Here is a 22,511-nt window from a genome sequence, read left to right on the forward strand (position 1 = left end):
GTTGAAAATGTAGAAATCGCCGGTCTTCTGTGTCGCTCGCGCTGGGAGTTGGAGACTGAAGCTGCTCCTATTCGGCCATCTTGAAACAGACTCTCATATTTTCAAATAACTTGTTTCAAGTTCACAGATTCTTCCTTTTGCTTGATAATTCTACTGTTGATACTCTACATTATATTTTTCATTTTTTTCATTGTATTTTTCAGCACTAGGATTTCTGTTTGATTTTTTTGAAATTATTTCAGTCTCTCTATTAGATTTCCTTTTCTGGCCACTTGATATTTTCCTAATTTCATTGAATTGTTTTTCTTGAACTTTGTTGAGCTTCCTTAAAACAGTTATTTTTGAACTCTTGGTCAGGCTATTCAAACATCTCCATGTCTTTGTGGTTGGTCACTGTCACTTTATTTTGTCTCTCTGGTGATGTTATGTTTCCCTGATGGTTCTTGATCCTTGTGGCCATGCTCAATGTCTGTGCATTTGAAGAAGTAGGCACTTCATAGATTGACTCTGGGTGGGAATGCTTTCCAACAGTAAGCTTTTCCAGAGATCCTGGGAAGACCTACTGGCATGATCCCTATGTCCTAGATCACTGTGGTCATTGGAGCACTAGGAGCATCCTAAGCCTAGTACTACCATGGTCAGGCTGGAATCCCTTGGCCACGAGATTGGTTTGGTGTTGGAGTTCACCCAATACCATGTAGCCACTGAGGCATGCCTACCTCTGAGGTTTGTTCAGAGACCAAGGACACTGTAGTCAGCTGACAGTGATAGAGTGCTGATTGAGTTTGCCTCACATGGGTTATGGGCTCCCACCTGGTGCTGGGGTGGGTCTGGTGTCCACAGGCACCAGCCTGCTGTCAGCAGTCATCGGAGTCTTCCCAGTGCTGCATTTTACTCTGGTGGGTCCAGTGTTGGGGTCCAAGGCAAAGTTCCATGTTTATTTTCCCTCTTTCCCCCAAGTAGACAGTATTTCTCATCACACTGTGCTGTCTAGAATTGGGTAAGAAGTGACACAAGTAATTTAAAACTGTAATTTTAAATTTCCAAGATATTGTAATTAAAAACTCTTCAATATATCTTTTCTTATTAATACACTTATAACTAGGCACTGTGTTCTCTCACTTGGTTTCTTTAGCTCTTGTTACGGTATTTTCATGTGCAAATAGTTGTTCAAATTGATGTTTATATAGGGGAATGATTGCTAAAGAGTTCTATTCCACCTTCGTGCTCCACCCTCCAACCAATCTATTGATTTAAAATAAAAGTGTTAAGGCAATTTTACAAAGAACTACAAGTTATTCAACAACACATGATGGAACAACTGGTTATACATATGCAAAAAAATGAACTTCAATCCTTTACACATACACAAAACATTACCTATAATTGGATTATTGGCTTAAATGCAAAAGTTGAAACTGTAATACCCCTAGAAGAAAATATATAAGAGCATCTCTGACTTTGACACAGGCAAAGATTTATTGGGACATAAATAGAACAAGCCATGAAAGAAAATTTGATAAATTGAACACTAACAAAATTTAAATATTTTGATTTTAGAAAGATATCATTAAGATAATGAAAGACAAAACACAGAGTAAAAGAAAATATTTGCAATATACATATCTAACAAAAGATTGCTATGTAGAATATGTAAAGAACTGTTACAATTCAATAACTTTAAAAATCAATTAAAATCTGGGCAAATGATTTGAACAGACCCCTCACGAAAAATAAAAAGATATTAAAATGGTCAATAGATTCATGCAAAGATGTTCAATATTAGTAACCTTAAAATAAATGCAGATATAAAACATAGTGAGATAATGATTACATACCTATAAGTACGGCTAAAATTAAAACGACCAATAATAAATCCTGGCAAAAATGTGGAGAAGTTAAAACTCTCATACATTACTAGTGGGAATGTAAAATAATATAAATTACACTGGTAAATTTCTGGCAGGTTTTTTTTTCAAAATTCAAACGTGTGCCCACCATATTATCTGTTCATTCCAACTTTATCTAAGAGAAATGAAAACATGTCCACAGAAGACTTATGCATGAATGTTCATAGTGGCCTTATTTGCAAATATTTATTCAAAATTGCCAAAAACTGGAAACAACTCAAAAGTCAATTAATAGTTAATCAGTTATCCATACAAAGGACTACTACTCAACAGCAAAAAAGAAAACACATTGACAAATCTCAAAATCATTCTACTAATTGAAAGTACAAGATATGCACAAAAGAATGCATACTACATACTACAAAAAATACTGCTACTAATATAAAATGCTAAGTAATCTCTGGTGACAAAGAACAGATCAGTGATTGCCTGCAAATGAGGGTGAAGGCAGGGATGGACTAAAGATACATGAGAAATATTTTGGAAAGTGATGAAAATGTTTTGTATCTTGTTTGTGGTGATGATTCACAGGTATATACAACTGCCAAAATTTATTAAATTACATGTTTTAAATTGATGTAATTAATTGTACATAAATTATTCTTCCATAAAGCTGAAAGGAGATAATGAAAAACAGCATCAGAAACATTAGGTTTTCACACACATAACATTAGAATACGCTTCTACACAAATAAGCACAAAACTAAATACAAAGATATTTCACACTGAAAATAATGCTTTAAAAAAATTATTTCTGTCTAAGTCAAAACCATCAGTAGAAGGAAGAATGCTTTCGTGATTTTACTACTAGCGAAACCTCTTACTCACTTTGAGCACCAGAAGTTTCCTTTCCCAAATCATTATCATCCTATGCCTGAGCAAGCATATACACCCACACATAGAAACAGGCATGACGCTGCAAACCCACACTTCATGGAGGTTTCCTCCAGTGAAGAAAAAAAAAAAAAAAGGCTCTCAGAAACAGCACATGATTTTCTTGTCATGTTAAGCAGTTTTTATTTAATGTAAAATGCTGTGCTCTGCATGCTCTACTCTCTAAAAAAACTTAGAGATAGACATTTCTGAAACATCACCATTCCTGTTAAAAACCCCTAATTCGATAACTATTACTAACCAAAAGAGAGCGAGTCTTATGCCATACTTAAATAGTTAACATTGTTGCTAATACTCATGTATTATTTCTAATGTATGGAGATGGAAAATAAAAAAGATGTTCTGCCCTTTCCTTCAGTTGCAGGTCTTCTGGAGGAATACAAGCAGGTAAGTTAGGAGTCTGATCAATGAACTTCAAACTGAAACTCAACTTGGGGCAAAACTGTGGACTAACTAATGTGGTTATGACTTTATCAGGTAACTATATTAGCTGCAAAAGGGAATCGTGTATAATGGTTTATTTTGACATTTCTATGGACATTTCTTTATAGGACTTGGGGTCTCTATGCTGGTATGAGTTAAGTAGAATTCATTCTAATTGCTTATTATAAACTTTACTGTTATTTAAATGTTAATGAATTTACTACAGTACTTGTTGGAAGGAAGAACAATTAAGATAATATGCCGTGAGACGTGTGAGGGAGAATGTTTTCATTTGAAAACCATGTTGTATTTCATACTGTTACAATGGCAAACATTAATTTTCCAGGAAATTCATACTAAAAGTTTCTGTGTTCTACTGACAGTACTTCAAAAACTAGAACACAAAATTAATATACATTGAAATCTAAAAATATCATGGCATTTTGCTTGAGGAAACCAAATAAAATTATTTCACTCTACATTTGGTGAGTCAAGCTTTTAACCCTTGAAGTCTATTTTCTTTCAAACTTCAACAAGTCTTGAAGTTTCAGAGTTTCTTTCAAACTTCAATAAATCTTCAAAGTTATTATAACAAATGTAGAGATGAACCACTATGAATTATGCATGGATTAAGCATTAAACAATTTCTAATGGCTTGAAAATACGACTTTTACCTCTTCCTTTCTTGCTTCTTTCTTGGATCTTTTTAGATAACTAAATGAATTACATCCTCTCATTTTCCCTTCAGCAAAACATGTACTATCATTTTTGGTTTTGGGAGTATTTTTTTGAGGCAATTACTGTCACAAACTCCAAAACTAGTTAATGAAGACAAACATATTCCCTAACCTAAGGCAGATGTTGTACAAATGCTTATCACTGATCATAAAGGACAACATGTTCAATGGATATGTAGACATTGAATACCTATGCATATTAACATATGCAAAGATATGTACTAGGATACTAATTCTAGCATTGTTTTCCAAAAAATCTGAAAACAGTTTTGAAATTGTAGTTTAAAAAAACTGAAAACAACCAAAAAGTTTATCTGTAGGGGCCTAATTAAATGTTATCAAATAATATATAAGAAGAGCTTTGAAAACCACAAACGATCATTAAATTATCATTTTTGAATGCTTATAAATGAAGATGCAGTGCTAAGTACTTTACCTGCATCATTGGACTTAATCCTTATTGCCACCCCAGACACTAGGTTAGGGATTATAGGTAAAATCTCCAAATTTTATTATTAACTGGCAGCTAGTTTTTTTTAAAAAATTACATGCTCAGCTAAAAGTGTCTGCAAACCCATAGGCTGCCAAACTGCAGTCTCTGATGTTAGAGAAAGGGCCAAAACTAGAGCCTTGAAAACATTTATAATTAGAGATCTCTTGGAGGCATTGCACTTAACAAAAACAATGAAGAAAAGTAGGATGTAAATGCAGTGCCATAAAGCCGAGTGATATGGTTTGGCTGTGTCCCCACCCAAATCTCATCTTGAATTCCCATGTGTTGTGGGAGGGACCTAGTAGGAGGTATTTGAATCATGGGGGCAGGTCTTTCCCATGCTGTTCTCATGATAGTGAATAAGTCTCACAAGATCTGATGGTTTTAAAGACAGGAGTTTCCCTGCGCAAGCTCTCTTCTCTTGTCTGCTGCCATGTAAGATGTGCCTTTCACCTTCCACCATTATTGTGAGGCCTTCCCAGTCACATAGAACTGTAAGTCCATTAAAACTCTTCCTTTTGTAAATTGCCTGGTCTCAGGTATGTCTTTATCAGCAGTGTGATAACAGACTAATACAGTGAATTGGTACCAGAAAAGTGGGGCACTGTTGAAAAGATACCCAAAAATGTCAAACCGACTTTGGAACTGAGTAGCAGGTAGAGGTTGGAAGAGTTTGGAGGGCTCAGAAGAAGACAGGAAAATGTGGGAAAGTTAGGAATGCCCTAGAGATTTGTTGAATGGCTTTGGCCAAAATGCTGATAATGATATGGACAATGAAATCCAGGCTGAGGTGGTCTCAGATGGGGATGAGGATCTTGTTGGGAACTGGAGCAAAGGTGACTCTTGTCATGTTTTAGCAAAGATGCTGGCAGCATTTTGCCCCTGCCCTAGAGATTTGTGGAACTTTAAACTTGAGAGAGATGATTTAGGGTATCTGGTGGAAGAAACTTTTAAGCAGCAACGTATTCAAGATGTGACTTGGGTGCTGTTAAAGGCATTCAGTTTTATAAGTGAAGCAGAGCACAAAAGTTCAGAAAATTTGCAGCCTGACAGTGTCATAGAAAAAAAGATCCCATTTTCTGAGGAGAAATTCAAGCCAGCTGCAGAAATTTGCATAGGTAACAAGGAGCTGAATGTTAATCCCCAAGACAAGGTGGAAAATGTCTCCTGGGCATGTCAGAGGTCTTCACAGCAGCCCCTCCCATCACAGGCCTGGAGGGTAAGGAGAAAAAAATGGTTTTGTGGCCAGGTCCAGGATCCCCACGCTGTGTGCAGTCTAGAGACTTGGCCCCTTGTGTTCCAACTGCTCCAGCCATGGCTGAAAGGGGCCAACACACAGCTCAGGCCGTGGCTTCAGATGGTGCAAGCCTCAAGCTGTGGCAGCTTTCATGTGGTGTTGAGCCTGTCAGTGCATGGAAGTCAAGAATTGGGGTTTGGGAACCTCCACCTAGATTTCAGAGGATGTATGGTAATGCCTGAATGTCCAGGCAGAAATTTGCTGCAGTGGCAGGACTCTCATGGAGAACCTCTGCTAGGGCAGTATGGAAAGGAAATGTAGGGTTGGAGCCCCCACACAGAGTCCCTACTGAGGCACTGCCTAGTGGAGCTGTGAGAAGAGGGCCACTGTACTGTAGACCCCAGAATGGTAGATCCATTGACAGCTTTCACTCTGCCCCTGGAAAGACCACAGACACTCAACACTAGCTCATGAAAGCAGCCGGGAGGGTGACTGTACCCTGAAAAGCCACAGGGACAAAGCTGCCCAAGACCATGGGGACCCACCTCTTGCATCAGCATGACCTGGATGAGAGACATGGAATCAAAGGAGATCATTGTGGAGCTTTAAGATTTGACTGCCTTGCTGAATTTTGGACTTGCATGGTGCCTGTAGCCCCTTTGTTTTGACCAATTTCTCCCATTTGGAATGACTGTATTTATACAATGCTTGTACCCCGTTGAATCTAGGAAGTAACTAACCTGCTTTTGATTTTACAGGCTCATAGGTGGAAGAAACTTGCCTTGTCTCTGATGAGACTAAACTGTGGACTTTTGAGTTGATGCTGAAATGAGTTAAGACTTTGGGGAACTGTTGGGAAGGAATGATTGATTTTGAAATATGAGGACATGAGATTTGGGAGGGTCCAGGGGCAGAATGATATGGTTTGGCTGTGTCACCACCCAAATCTCATCTTAAATTCCCACGTGTTATGGGAGGGACCCAGTGGGAGGTATTTGAATCATAGGGGCAGATCTTTCCCATGCTGTTCTTGTGATAGTGAATCAGTCTCACGAGATCTGATGGTTTTAAAAATGGGAGTTTCCCCGCACAAGTTCTATTCTCTTGTCTGCAGCCATGTGAGATGTGCCTTTCACCTTCCACCATTATTATGAGGCCTTCCCAGCCACATAGAATTGTAAGCCCATTAAACCTCTTTCTTTTGTAAATTGCCCAGTCTCAGGTATGTCTTTATCAGCAGTGTGAAAACAGACTAATACACCAAGTAAAGAGGAGGTTTCAAGACAGGAACAATCAAGAATAAAACATATGCAGAACAGTCTTAACCTAAGAATTAAGAAGCTTTATGATTTGGTAACAAAAAGGTCATCAGTGACCTTAAGATCTGAAAGAGAGTAAGTTTAACAAAGAAGTACAACAGACACATGAAAAAATGCTCATCATCACTAGCCATCAGAGAAATACAAATTAAAACCACAATGAGATACCATCTCACACCAGTTAGAATGGCGATCATTAAAAAGTCAGGAACAACAGGTGCTGGAGAGGATGTGGAGAAATAGAAATGCTTTTACACTGTTGGTGGGATTGTAAACTAATTCAACCATTGTGGCAGACAGTGTGGCGATTCCTCAAGGATCTAGAACTAGAAATACCATTTGACCCAGCCATCCCATTACTGGGTATATACCCAAAGGATTATAAATCATGCTGCTATAAAGACACATACACACATATGTTTACTGCGGCACTATTCACAATAGCAAAGACTTGGAACCAACCCAAATGTCCATCAATGACAGACTGGATTAAGAAAATGTGGCACATATACATTCTGTGCATGGAATACTATGCAGCCATAAAAAAAGGATAAGTTCATGTCCTTTGTAGGGACATGGATGCAGCTGGAAACCACCATTCTCAGCAAACTATCACAAGAACAGAAAACCAAACACAGCATATTCTCACAGGTGGGAATTGAACAACGAGAATACTTGGACACACGAAGGGGAACATCACACACCAGGGCCTGTTATGGGATGGGGGGAGTGGGGAGGGATAACATTAGGAGATATACCTAATGTAAATGATGAGTTAATGGGTGCAACACACCAACATGGCACATGTATACATATATAACAAACCTGCACATTGTGCACATGTACCCTAGAACATCAAGTATAACAACAAAAAAAGAAGTACAAGTGGAAACCAGATTGAAAGGGGCTGATCAGAGGTAATGGAGTCAACAAATGTAGACTTAGTCTTTCAAGAATGCTGACCTTGAAAGAATGGGAGAAATGACACTGGTTTCATCCTTTCATGTTAAACTTGAAAGACAGAGAGAGATGGAGCAACATCAGGAACTATGACGGATCAAGAAGATATTTAACAGGCCAGGTGTGGTGGTTCACGCCTGTAATCCCAGCACTCTGGGAGGCCAAGGCGGGCGGATCACGAGGTCAACAGATGAAGACCATCCCGGCCAACATGGTGAAACCCCGTTTCTACTAAAAATACAAAAATTAGCCGGGCATAGTGGTATGTGTCTGTAGTCCCAGCTACTTGGGAGGCTAAGGCAGGAGAATTGCTTGAACCCAGGAGGCAGAGGTTGCAGTGAGCCAAGATCGCACCACTGCACTCCAGCCTGGTGACAGAGCAAGACTCTGTCTCAAAAGAAAAAAAAAATTAATGATAGAGGGGAACACAGCACATTCATAGACAGGAAGAGGGAGAGCCAGAAGTTACAAGAATGAGGAAGCTAACTGGTCAAGCAGGATCCCAGAGGTACGAGAAGGAATGAGACAAAAAGCAGGTTTGCTTTTGGAAAAGATTGATATTTCATCTCTAAGAGGGGAACAAAAAGGTTAAGAATTATTACAGACACAAGAAACATTTTGAGGAAGCAGGTTAACAAACACTTGTTAGTACCTACTTAGTGGCAAGTAGCTCGGCAGAGCTTAGGAAATGGCAGCTTGAATGAGGTAAGGTTCCTGCTCTCAGAAACCTTACCATCTGTGGACATTAAAGAAGTCCACACTGGACAATGGTAAATCAGGAGGTGAGCAGCTGTCTGCAAAGGACATGAGGATAGTTGGGGTGATGAGGAAACTAGAAAAGACTCAGAGCAGTGTTCTGAACCCTGGCACCCATCAGAATACCCTGAAAAGACTTGTGAAAGTCTAGATCCCTATATACTAGAAAAGTCTGATTATGCAGGCTTAAGCTCTATAGGCAATCTCAGGCTCTATAGGGAATTCTGTCTGGCAACTACCTTAAAATTACTGGTTTAGAACCATCCCTGGGGAACAACTAGGGAAGAGCCAATTAAAGATAAGTAGGATTACTTTGTGAAGAATTAAAATAGTTAGATTTTATTATTGGGGACCTGTAAACATTTACCATTTGGACATTTTCTTTCAAGAAATTATCAGCACCACAAAATGAATCATAAAAGCAGATATTCTCATATTATGTAGTGGATAAACCTTTTAGGAAAAGGTAGCATTCTTGGTAAAGTAACAAAATGGCAGAGAAAAAGAAAAGAAATTACTAAACACCTTAAAACTACATAAACACATACTGGTTGGAAAAATATTTCTTCCAAATCATTGAAATTTCTCAAATAATATCCTTTAAATATACTCAGGTTTCCCCTATGCTGGTAGAAAAAAAAAAAAAAAAAAAAAAAACTTTATTAGATGCTACTTCCTCTTCTAGCTAGGATCCCTTCTCCTTTCTTCGCTGCCTAACTTCTAGAATGAGTAGTCTGTGCCCACAGCCTCAATTTCCTTCCCACCCACTCCCTCCTCAATACCAGCAATCTCACTGTTCCCACATCTATCCACTCAAACTGCAATTTTCAAGGTCACCAGCCCTTTTATAGTCAAGCTTTTGGCCTCTTTTCAGTGCTGGCGTTCCTAAGTTGTTGGTGGATTTTAATACAATGAATCACTTTCCTCTCCTTCTAAAACCCCTTTCCTAGCCTTCCCAGTTACACCCATGCATTCCCTTCTCTGTCTCCTTCCTTATCTTCACTGCCTCCTCCCATATCTTTTCTGCAAGCTATCTTTCTCCTTGGGCATCGTAATGTCAGTATTCACCAAAGTCTCAGCTACTTCTTCTCTTTACACTTTCTCTCCTCTTGCTCCTCAACCCCTTGAACTTCAACTAGATCTCTACACAGGTGATTTCCTCTTGTTTTCACCACTTCAGTCACAGTTTAGCTCCCTCTGTCCTTCAGTAAGCCTGTTTGACCTGCCTGGAATGTTCATCCCTCAACTCTTCTTACCTCGCTGTTTCTGTTCATCTTCATCTTAAACATCACTTCCTTAGAGAAGCCTAACTTGATCCTCAAACCAGATTAGACTCACCGATTACACATTTCTATGTCACCCTGTATTTATTCTTACGCACTTGCACATTATTTACTTGCAGTAATTGATTTAATATCTATCTTTCCCAGCAGATTTAAACTCCATGAGAGCAGGACCTGTGTCTGTCTTGATCAAATGTCCACAGCATGAAGCACAGTGACTGATACATGACAGACACTCTAAATTACTGCTTGACAGAATAACCCGCCCACATTTTAGCTCTGACTTATTTTTCCTAAGCAAAAATCTCAAACATTTAGCTAAACTTTATCCCCACTTGAATACTTGCTGTCATTTCAAATGTATCACATCTAAAAGTCATAGATTTCCTCCCACACACTTGCCCCGTCCCTTTCCCCTCTAATTTTTGTACTATGAAGGTGTTCAAAACTCAGCTCATACCCCAGAACGCTGTGTGATATGATTAGCAGCCCCACATACACGCCTGGGCTTTATTTGTCCCATGTATAAAATGAAAGATTTTTAATTAGAAGGTTTCTAAAGTACTTCCTTTCTGAAGGCTTTATACTTCTTAATAGTGTCATACATCTCCTTCATTTCACAAATGAGGAAATTACTGTCAAAAGAAGTTAAGCAATTTCTAAAGATGAAACAGCTAGTGGTTAGAATTACATAACCGATCTTTAGAACCAACACAGAGTTATATTCGTATTAGAAATTGGTATCTATTGGTATCTAAATTAGTATCTAGAAATTTTACTAGAAATTGTGGAAAAGAAGAATGAAATTTTATTGAGAAAAATGAAATGTACCAAAACATCCAATACATGGATAAAATTTAGAAAGCAAAAAGGCATAATAATATATTCAATCTTAACATCCAAAACAATATAACCATTAAGTCAATATTAGTTGTAAAAATACAACAATATTGTTGTAAAAATACAATAATATTTTAAAATATGTATATTTGAAGAAAGTTTCACTTCTTTATGGGCCAGTGAGTTTCCACAGGTAAGAACTATAAATTGTGGAAAAATATAAAAACAACTACCCGAGGTTACTGGAAAGTGGAGGAAGCAGAAAAATTCGTGAACGGTGTCAATGCTTGGAAGAAGGAAATAAGGACTCAGAGTTGTGGGTGTAGGTTCCCATTATTTCCCCATTTTTACTGACACTAACCCCAGAGAGGGCTGCAGATGATACCACAGTAGGCAGCTAAAACTCTAATAGAAAACCCACAGTTTTCTGAAGAACCAGCAGGCAGATTTTAGGGCAACCTTACTCTGAAAAGTGATAGAGTCAGAGTAAATGAGTTCCAAATTCTGCATACACTCTACGCATATCTCTGATGACTCTAAACCACACATTGCAGGTTACAGTCAAAGCAAATTAGCTACCCGTAAAAGAACTGAGATTTGAGATGCTGTTCAAGGGGTAGAGTTTGCAGTTTGAGTCCAACCCAGTAAAATACCAACACAGTAATATAACAGAATCTGTGTAACATTCAAAACCCAAATAAAACTATTTAATTACAAAGAACAAAGAAAATGTGGCCCATTCTTAGGAGAAAATACATTAAGGGACACCAACAACTTCAAGCTGACCCAGACACTCGAATTCTCAGACAAGAGTCTTAAAGCAACATTCAGCTATGCTTAGTGACATAAAGAAAAATATACTCACGATGAATGAATAAAACACAGAAAAATCTCAGCAGAGAAAAAAAACAAACTTTTAACAAATAAATGGAAATCTTAAAATTGAAAAATACAATATCTAAAATAATATATTAACTGGGGCTTTACAGAAGAATGGACAGGAGAAAGGAAATTGTAATTGTCAGTGAACTTGAATATATAGCAATAGAAATTATTCAATCAAAAGAACAGAAAGACAAGATATTGGGGAAAATATATATAAAAAGAAAACTAAGAACTAAGAACTCCTCACTAGCAGACCTACACTACTAGCAACAATAACACAAATTATTCAGGATGAAAGAAAATAATATCAGGTAGAAACTTGGAAATTCAAGAAGCAATTAAGAGTATTAGAAATGACAACTAGAGTGGACATAGTATGTGCCACCAACAATTGCCTTTGACTTTTTGTTCCTGCCACTAGGATCACTGTCAACAGACAGTCTTCGGTTTTCAGCCTCTCCAGGGATGACTTCAGTTACTTTGACCAAAGTCAGACCCTTTCCAGGGGAGCCCATATCCAGTGACTGATTTAGATGGAGATATAAAGGACCAGCCATTTTTATTCAATGCAGGGCCTCTCTAAGGCCACTCTAGCTCCTGAGCTCCCTGTGGGGTCAGGTGAGGGTGTCAGTTGGTTGAGATTGCAGGTAGACTTCTCCCTCTGCTCACGAGCATCCTGTACACAAAACTCTATCTCAGAGTCTGATTTCTAAGAGAACCTGCAACAGTATCAATAACTCAACATAGCAGAGATTTTTAAAGAAAATCATTTCTTCAAAAGTGGAAAAACTGGCCAGGTACGGTGACTCATGCCTGTAATTCCAACACTTTGGGAGGGCAAGGCAGGAGGATCACTTGAATCCAGGAGTTCAAGACCAGCCTGGGCAACATGGGAAAACCCTGCCTCTACAAAAAATACAAAAAAAAAAAAAAAAAAAAAAAAGATTAGCCTGGCATGGTGGTGCACACCTGTAGTCCCAGATACTTGGGAGTCTGAAACAGGAGGATCACCTGAGACTGGGAGGTCAAGGCCGTAGTAAGCCATGATTGCACCACTGCACTCCAGCCTGGGTGACAGATACAGTGAGACCCTATCTCAAAAAAGAAATGGAAAAACTTTTAGCCCTGCTTTAATCCTGGAACTCTTTGGTATTGCTTTCCGTAAATACAAACCAGATTTTGGTCTTAGAATGGGGTCTAGGCATATAAATTCTAGCGAGAAAAACTCTGAAGTTGCTCGCTTAGTGTTAATGCATGAATAATGTCATTTCTTCCTGAGAAAAAAAGGGCTGATGGTGACTGTGCCTATTGTATGAATTATATAAATCAGTGATATTTATTACTATTATTATTATTTAAAAAGTAATGATTGTTGACTTGATTCTTAGGGGGTACTAGCATCACACAGTCCAAAGCTATTTTATAACCACAGATCTGCTCCCAAATTCCAATCAGGAATTGACAAATGTATGTGAGTGATAATAAGGGAGAAGATGCAAAAATGTGTTGAGGGTTACTATATTTTAATCAATGTACAGGTTAATTTTTCAGACACAACATAAAATCAAACAACAACTGGGTCATTGTATTAACTAAACACCATTAACTGAAATATTCATGACCTTACTGGGAGGAAATTTATCTACTGTAAACTCTCTCATTTGTTCCCATTACCTTACTGCCATCCTCAACCTACTAGCATCCCTATATATAAAATGTCTCATCTTAATCCTCAATTTCAGAAGAGTATCTCCTCCTACATGAAGTTAAGCATTCAACTGATACTCCACTTTGGCTCCCTTCCTGTCTCTTCTCAGATCTTCCTATCTTTTATAGACTGGAAAGAGGTAAGTATGGTTCTTAGAGCCCAAATCTAAATATCTCTAGTGCTTATTCTATTTTTTTTTTTGTTCCTATGTTTATTCTGTTTGTGGGATGGATCATCTACTTCATGAATGATTCACAAACACTAGAGTTTTCTATACAGTCATCCCTCAGTGTCCTTGGGGGATTAGTTCTAGGACCCCCAGAGATAACAAAATTCAAGGATGCTCAAATCCCTAATATAAAATGGTGTAGTACTTCATACAACTTATGCACAATCTCTCATATACTTTCATCTCTGATTGCTTATAATACCTAATACAATGTAAATGATATACAAGTAGCTATTATATGGAATTATTTAGGAAATGACAACAAAATCTGTACATGAAATAATCTATCTTTTCCCTTTATATTTTCAACAGAAGTTGGTTGAATCCAGGGATGCAATACACAGGGCTGACTGTATTTCCAAATATCTGCAGGAATTTTCCTCCTACTTGTCCTCCCTTCCTCTACTGAACTTAACATCTTCCTTCACAACGTAACTCCCTTCTCAGTCACATATATATCTCAGTGGCATCACATAACTTTTTTCAAATGAGAACCCCAGGGTAGAAGCTCTTGACTCATGTTTCAAAATAAATATTTTACCTAGTGTCACTGCCACTCAATGGGACACTGTTACCACATTATTCTCCAAAAATCCTATTCAATTATAAATTTTCCTGTTCACCAAAGAACAGATGGCTCCTCATTGTCTACTGACTAATACCCAGGTTCTTTTATTGAGCTATTAAGGACCCCCAAAATCCAGCCTTATTTCCTACTATCATTTAACACACAATCTCCGTTCCTGCAAGCTACAGCTCTTTCTCTCTGAAGCACCTTGCATTTGCACATGCTACACATCCCATCCTTCCAATTCCTTTTTCTGCATTTCCTCATTTATCCAAACCTGTCATTCAAAGCCTAGCTCAAGACCCATCTCCATAAAATCTTCCACAACTCCAACCCACTGTAATTTCTCCCTGCTTTAGATTTGTCCTAGTTTCATATACAATTTCAAGACTTACTGATTTTAAATGTTCACCAATTGTTTCATCTTACCTTTGTCTCTCTAATTTAGATTGCTAATAACTTTTAGGCACTATTCTACACACACACACACACACACACACACACACATTAATAAGGACTTTTAATTAACTGCTTAAGCATGAACATTTAGAGAAAAACACACCTATAAAGTATTATAATGTAAATTCTCAAATACTGCAAACTAGAAAAGGAAGATGGGACTAAAATTATTAATAAGGACAGAACCCTTCTTTTGCACAATTGTTTTTAATCTTTTTCCATTGTTTGCAAATCTGCCAAAGCTACCTTAGAGCCCTGTCTTGATTTTTATCTCCTCTTGTTGTTACCATCTGTCCTCTAGTGAAAGACAACAATAAGTGAATACAAATTAGCCCAAAGAAGGAAAGAAATGGAGGGTTCCTTTTCAGTAACTCATAATCACAAAATCAGTAGCTTTTATAAAAGATGGAATAATTTTAATTGGAACACCAAAATATAATTGGAACACATACAAAAAAATCTAGAAGACAATAGGGCTAAAAGAAGGAGGAAGAAGTGGCACTGGGTATGGGGAGTGCCCAGGAAGGGGACCATGTACAAGGTTGGGAATATTGCTCTGATGTGCACAATTTAGGTTGTTTTTATTTTTCCCCTTAGGTTTTTTCTGGATAAATCTTGTTTACTAACTACCAAGCTGCTTGAAGTTATAAGCAAATAAGTAAACAAAAATACGGAAGCCAAATGAATACTATGTTTTATATTTAAATCATTAGCTCCCTTGTTCCTTTGTGAATTTATCTTGTACAAAGCGAGTTCTTTCTGTTTGGCAATATTAATAACATAGCAGTTTTAGCAATAAAGACATAAAGTCATTTCCCCAAGTGGTATGCTTCACATTATTCTAAATCATGTCATGGTAAACCTATCACACCAAATCACTACATGTAAAGTAATATTTTTTTTACATCTTGATTTCAAACATTTAATAACTTTACAATAACATAAGCATAGACCTCATGATCTGATATACGTAGTCTTTCCTAGTTGTGTTCAGAAATAGTTTTAAAATTTAAACTTTTCAACCTTTAAAATTGAAAATTATAAATTTTGTTTTAATCATTTTTTTTTTCCTTTTCCCAGAAGTAACAGTGCAATGTGACATAAATAGCTCCTGGCCTATCTGGCTGCCCCAGCCAAGCTGGGTCCTGCACAAGTTTCTAGAAGAGCTTTCTACAATGAGATCTCAACTACTGAAAGGTTCAGATCACTTGACTATTTTAGGTGAGGAACAGTCTATTAAGGCTAAAACTAAGTATCAGCTTGACTTTTTTCACTGATGTTCTTTGGTGAAAAGCACAATGGTTAAATAATGAGGAAAATTGCCCACTCAAATGTTTAGTGTTGCTTACTGATGCATATCATTGCTGATTGTGATTCTGCCGCACACTAGTCATATCTAACCTTGGGCAAATTATTTTACCTCTCTACGCCTCCGTTTCTACCTTTGTAAAATGGAGAGGTGTCTTCCATGTCTAACTCACTGGGTTGCTGTGCAGATCAAAGGGGGAAAAGCATGTGAAAATTCTCAATAGAAAGGTACAGTCATAGAGTATAGTTATTTTGCATGTGCTCACTAGTAAGATTAACACGTGGAAAGTAGATTTTTTGCTGGAAGTCATTCGGAAATTAGGAAAAATGCCTTTTCTTCTTTCAATTATCAAATTATAACATTTAAAACCAACTACACTCTTCCCTTGCAGCTGCTTCGTCTACTAAAAGTGAAACCTGAAAACTCCCTCCCACACCAACTCCTAACCTACAGTGAAACCAGGACACCCCCACAGTGGCCCAAGTTCTCTATAACTTCTATAGGAACCTAGATGTTGAAGAGCGTGTTCTCTAACTCGTAGTGTCTCTTACAGCCCACACATCTTGAAGATAAATACAGACATACATCACAGACACACCACTATAACTGTAAGCATATTATATTTTTTAAGTGCCTAATCATCGAAAGTGACAGAAAGCAATAAACTGTCCTCATCTATGCTACTGGCAATGTGGACCTCAATGAGTTAGGGTTCTTATTTTTTAAGAAAAAATTTAAGAGAGAAGAGGCTGGGTGCAGTGGCTCATGCCTGTAATCCCAATGCTTTGGGAGTCTGAGATGGGAGAATCGCTTGAAGCCAGGAGCTCAAGACCAGTGTGGACAATATAGCAAGACTCTATCTCTATCAGAAATTTTAAAAATTAGCCAAGTATAGTGGTACATATCTGTAGCCCTAGACACTCAGGAGGCTGAGTGGGAGGACTGCTTGAGCCCTGGAGTTACAGGCTGTAGTGAGCCATGATTGCACCACTGCACGCCTGCCTGGGCAACAGAGCAAGACCTTGTCTCAAAAAAGGGGGTGGGGGCAGAGAATAAGATAAAGAGAACCTAAGTGCCTTTGATTGCTGCTAGTATGTATTTGATTTATCCTGCCTTGTTCAAAAAACAGGAAATAAGGAAGTGGGCAGTAAGACAAATTATAGAGATCTGTATATTGTAGTAGGATACAAAGTAAAATAAGCAAGACACCAGAAAAAAGGATGATAAAGTAAACTAGATATGGGAGTAACCCGTATTTAGCAACCCCCTATATCTATTATTGCAATTGATTTGCATTGCCCCAGAAGACAGACAAAACATAAACTAAGGAAGATCTGAGACCAGGTTTCTCACTGTTCTCCCAAAGAGAATTCAAACTTACCAGCCACTAAGAAGACAGCCAAAATCAACAGTAGCCCTAGGTTAGCAGTTCTCCAAGGGCAGAGCATTTCTGTTTTCTCTTTTTCTGCCCTTCACTCAGTACTTTTCCTCCACACAGGTACAGAAGGAACTGTGTACATGGTGAGACCCTCTCTGGTCAGCTTCTCGGTACAGGATCCTCTTACTCCATCAACAGTGGGGCACTCCCTTCCTTCTAGACCCTTCCTTCACGTCTATGTGGTTTAGCCTGGTTAGTAACTTGGACGAACGAAGCTTTTCTCTGGAACTTGACACAGCAATAGATTTCCTGTATGAAGCCCTGAAGCAAAGACGGAGGAAGCAGATTGATTGAATTATCTCTCAGCTCATTGGTTCTCCTCTCACTTCTGCTGTACACAGATAAATTTTACAGTAAGGCACTGAACATGTCCAAGATAAACAGATTTGTCTAAACTTGCACCAAAAAGTAAAACAGAATATTGATCTATTTTGGCCCATCCTTGTAAATTTCCCATTCATGATAACTTTTAGAGGCTTTCTCCAGGTTGAAGAGCTTTATGGCCTTAGTATTCAAGTCTGGAATACAGTATTTTTCCTTGAAAATTATTGTGTGAAATTACTGTCTATAATGGGAGTCAACACACAACCCTGTAAACATCATAAGTGTATTAGCTTCCTATTGCTACTGTAATAAATTACCATAAACTCAGTGGCTTAAGACAACATAACATTTATTATCTTACAGTTCTGGTGATCAAAAGTCTGAAATGGAACTTAGGGGACTAAAATAAAGGTGTTGGAAGGGCTGCACTCCATCTGGAGGCTCGGACAGAATTTGTTCCCTGTCCTTTCCAGCGACTTGAGAATGCCTGCATTTCTTGGCTTGGAGCTACATCATTCGGCCTTCTGGTCCACCGTCACATCTCCTTTTCTGACTGTGACCCTTCTGCCTCCCTTTCGTAAATACCTTGTGATTATTTTCAGTCCACCCAAATAATCCAATATGATCTCCTAATTTCAAGATCCTTAATTTAATCACATCTGCAAAGTCCTTTTTGCCACACAAGGTAACATATTCACAGGTTTCAGTAATTCGGACGTAGGTATCTACCTTATTGGGGGTGAGGGCATTCTGTTTAACAGAACTCAGTACTCATTGCCATTCAGTTTCACCTTTGGAGAATCAGACTGATCATTTTAACCAAATTACAACTAATCACCTATCTTTTAGTTGCCACACATCTGGAATTCAGACTTCCCCCACCACCAACAAACAAACAAACAAACAAACAAAAACCTCTTCCTTAATGTTGCTAGTTACTACGCTTTTAAGTTATGTCTGAGAGAGGGAAAAATATTCTATATGCTAAAAATTTTCTACCCCAAGGCAAAACTATACAGGAAGGGGAAGAAAACATTGCAAACAGGAAAAAGATAAAACAGCATGCATTTTTTTTTCTCAGTTAGCAGTTTCATCTTCCTTCTTGCCAAACATTATAAATATTTCCCCTTTTCCCCTTCTCAAGCTTTTTTTCCAATTAATTAATTTGATGAAGACAGTGAAATCAGGTCCTTGAGGGCATGGAACTCTTGAGGGTATGAGCTATGACAATGGGAAGACCATTACAAAAAATGTCTTCTCTTCTGTCTAATGTTTCACCAGGTGTTGGAAAATTAGTGAGAATACATCATTTAAAATACGGGTAACATTCTGGTTTTCCACCACATAGAAGTTAAAGTTGGCCGGGAGTAGCGGCTCACGCCTGTAATCCTAGCACATTGGGAGGCCGAAGAGGGCAGATTGCCTGAGCTCAGGAGTTCAAGACCAGCCTGGGCAACATGACAAAACTCCAAACTCCATCTCTACTTAAAAAAAAAAAAAAAATTAGCCAGGTGTGATGGCACTCATCTGTAGTCCCAGCTACTTGGGAGCCTGAGGCATGAGAATCGCTTGAACCCAGGAGGTAGGGGTTGCAGTGAGCAGAGGGAAGTTAAAGTTAAAATTCACACTGGTTTAGGATACAGAGAGACATAGGGTTAAGTTTCTGTCGTGCAATTACTAGTCCAGTGATACTGGGAAAGTTTCTTAGTCAAGTTTGTATCTGTTTATGTTATATTGACATTAGCTTTTTCTCATGTCATCAAAAATTCTTGGAGATCATTTATTTTAATATCTGCTCAATGACATAGCTAAAACTAAACCACAGAAGGGCTAAATGGCCTACGGCCTCAAAGCGATTTGTTGGCACAGCTGGGAATAAAATGTGTTATATTTTCTAGCCCTGTGTTCTTTTCACTCAGCTCCTCTACTTTGAAATTTCAGGCAACAACTTTCATAGACACACTCCAATGCACTCACCTGAGGTCAGACCACAATCTGCAATCAGCAGTTTAAGAATCAAGTGATGGGTATAAAAAACCATAAAATTCGCAAAATAGATTTGGCAGGATGACAGTTTCTCTCCCTGGTCCCTCATCCTCTCCACCCCCAAACCACACGCCTGTAACCTCTCAACTCCCACCTTCTACCTTTAATGGACCGTGAATGTTTAAAACAATAAAGGGACTAAAAGTTTGTTAACATAATCACCCACGACATGCCATGAAAGTCAGTATAATTAGAGAAAGATGTGTCTGGTAAATGCACCTCTCTAAAAAATCTAAAGGCCCCAAATTCTCCCTGGTTGGGTCCCTTGGGCACAGGACCCAGGAAGCAAAGCAAAAGAGTGAAAAAGGATCAAGAAACAGGTGTCGTTCAAGTCAGAAACCCAAATCTTTTACTCTACCAGTTTTCCAATTCTCCTTCAATAATACCAATTAAGAATCATAGCATAAGAGAAACAAACAGAACAATGTAATGCCAATTAATGTTGTAGCCACAACAAAAAGACACAGAAGCTTTAGTAAATTAGAACTACTTTAGGCCATAATGCCCCCAAACCAGCATGGTTGGTTTACTCAATTTATTAACTGCAATAAACTGAAAATTGATGTAGGTACCTGTAAATGTTGTTGAAGTAAACTTCTTCCAATCAGGTATATATCTTTCTCTCCTATGTCAGATTCAGACTTAGCCACACTGAAACCATTTAAGATGAAATGTTGCAGCCTTGCCCTTGGGATTCCTCCCCATTATGTAGGAGCTGTGCATGACTCTTGAATACTTACTGCAAAGACTCTATGGAATTTTATTCCTGACTTCTGTTCCCTGGACCCTTTGTTCCCCAGTACCACTGCCTACTCATTTACCTCTTATATTTGAGTCTTGACTGCCGAGAACTTCAGCACCTGCCTGCCCTTCCTACCGTAGCTAAATTTTCTGGATGTGATTCTTGCAAAATGGGCCAATAACTACTTGCCTTGTCACTGTTACTTTTGGTGAACTCTCTGGCTTAGACATCTGGCCTGACTTACCCTTCTATACACATGCATGTGTGCACACACAAACATACACACACACACGCTCACACAAATATACTAACTAAACACTTAGTCCTAATTCCCTCAATCTACTCTGTCCTGCTAGCCAAGTGGTAATATACCAATTTCACAGAGGTAAAAAGAACAATACGTAATAGTCTAAAGGATTTTAAGGGACTCAAACGCTACAACGCTCTACTCTTTTCTTTACTTCCTCTCTGCTCCCTTGTACAATAACTACAGATTTGAATCTAATGAATTACCACAAAAATTCGATAATTCAACATACAATTGCATAAAAAGACTGCTTTCCTGGCCATATTCCATTTTCTATTTTCCAGTTTACCTCCCTGTAACCTTCATTGACCCACGCTCTCAAGACTCATCTGAAATCCTGTATCTTTCTCCATGGACAATCATTAAATGGACTAAATGGTAACTTAAAAGAGCCTCAAAAAATGCATATTTCTATTTTTATACCGACTATTATATTGACTTTTCTTGACATTTTTTATTCCTAATATATGGTTGATCTATGTCACATGCATAAAAATTATTCTTAAAAAGAAAAAATATATCATATTGGAATTAATGATTATTTTTTCATTATAATTTTACAGATTATACAAAAAGGAAAATTGAGAAATAGATGTTTGAAAATCAAATGCGTGCAGTATCAAAATAAGCAAAATCAGAGTAGAGAAATTAGTAATCACATTTTATATTTAGCTAAATATCAACTGCAAATCTCACTGGTCAGATCCATAGCAAATATTTGTCAAGCCCTAAGCTTAATACCCTGGTCTTGTTCTAAGCAGTTTATAAATATTACCTAATTTAATTATCTCAACAATCCTATATAGTAAATACCATTTACCATTGAGGAAACTCAAAGCAGAGAAGTTATGTAAATCGTCAAAAGCCACACAGTTGATAAGTGATAGAAACAGGATTCACTCCAAAGTGAGATTTCTTAAGTCTACTTCTTAAGCTATGTGGCTAATTAGTCTCTCCTTTACTATCTACTTTTTTGAAGGTGGTAACTCTGTTTTGCCTCCAATACATCCCCCATATTCCTAATCCCTACTGAATCTATTTATGTATTCATTCACTCTTTCTTCTTTACCTTCTCATAATTGGTCTGTTTTGTTTAAACAAATAAGCAAACCCTGTGCTGTTTCTAATCATCTATTTGCATTAAGATTACTCTCTGCTGCCCCCTGGAGACAATTTGATGAAACCAATGCTAAGATTTTTGTAAATTTATCTAGCAAATTCAAAAATAGCTGCACATTAAGATTTTGATCACAAAGGATGCTAACATGCCTAAACATATATTTAATTTACATCTTTTGGAAACTGCTGAAACATAACAAATGACTACCTGATGGATAGTATAGATATCATACCTTGAAGAAATGTTGCTGAAAAAAATAAAAATGAATCTTTTGAGTTGCCAGGATGGTTTAATAAAAACAACAGTGCTGCCAGGCATGGTGGCTCATGCCTGTATTCCCAACACTTTGGAAAGTTGAGGCAGGAGGATCACTTGAGCCCAGGAGTTTGAGACGAGCCTGGGCAACATAGTGACAGCCCATCTCTATAAAATTTAAAAATTGTTTTAAAAGCAGCAGTGTAAAGAAATAGATAAATGGATGGATGGATGGATGGATGGATGGATGGATGGATGGATGGATGGAT

The 22,511-nt window shown here is 37.9% G+C and overlaps 1 protein-coding gene across 5 annotated transcripts in view; it reads right to left on the reverse strand.

Moving 5' to 3' along the window:
* Positions 1-17,741, reverse strand: part of CD200R1 (CD200 receptor 1) — a 43,682-nt gene extending 25,941 nt beyond the window's left edge. For 3 of the 5 annotated variants that reach the window (XM_023213304.3, XM_023213295.3, XM_023213270.3), the window contains exon 1: positions 17,392-17,741. In XM_023213304.3, the coding sequence (XP_023069072.1) occupies positions 17,392-17,458 (67 nt within the window). In that variant the 5' untranslated portion in view covers positions 17,459-17,741. The remainder of the gene's footprint in view (positions 1-17,391) is intronic. The other 2 variants (XM_023213288.3, XM_023213279.3) reach the window with 2 other exon arrangements.
* Positions 17,742-22,511: the final 4,770 nt, after the last annotated feature.

Source organism: Piliocolobus tephrosceles, chromosome 2 (assembly GCF_002776525.5).
Source record: "Piliocolobus tephrosceles isolate RC106 chromosome 2, ASM277652v3, whole genome shotgun sequence".
NCBI classification, from domain to species: Eukaryota; Metazoa; Chordata; class Mammalia; order Primates; family Cercopithecidae; genus Piliocolobus; species Piliocolobus tephrosceles.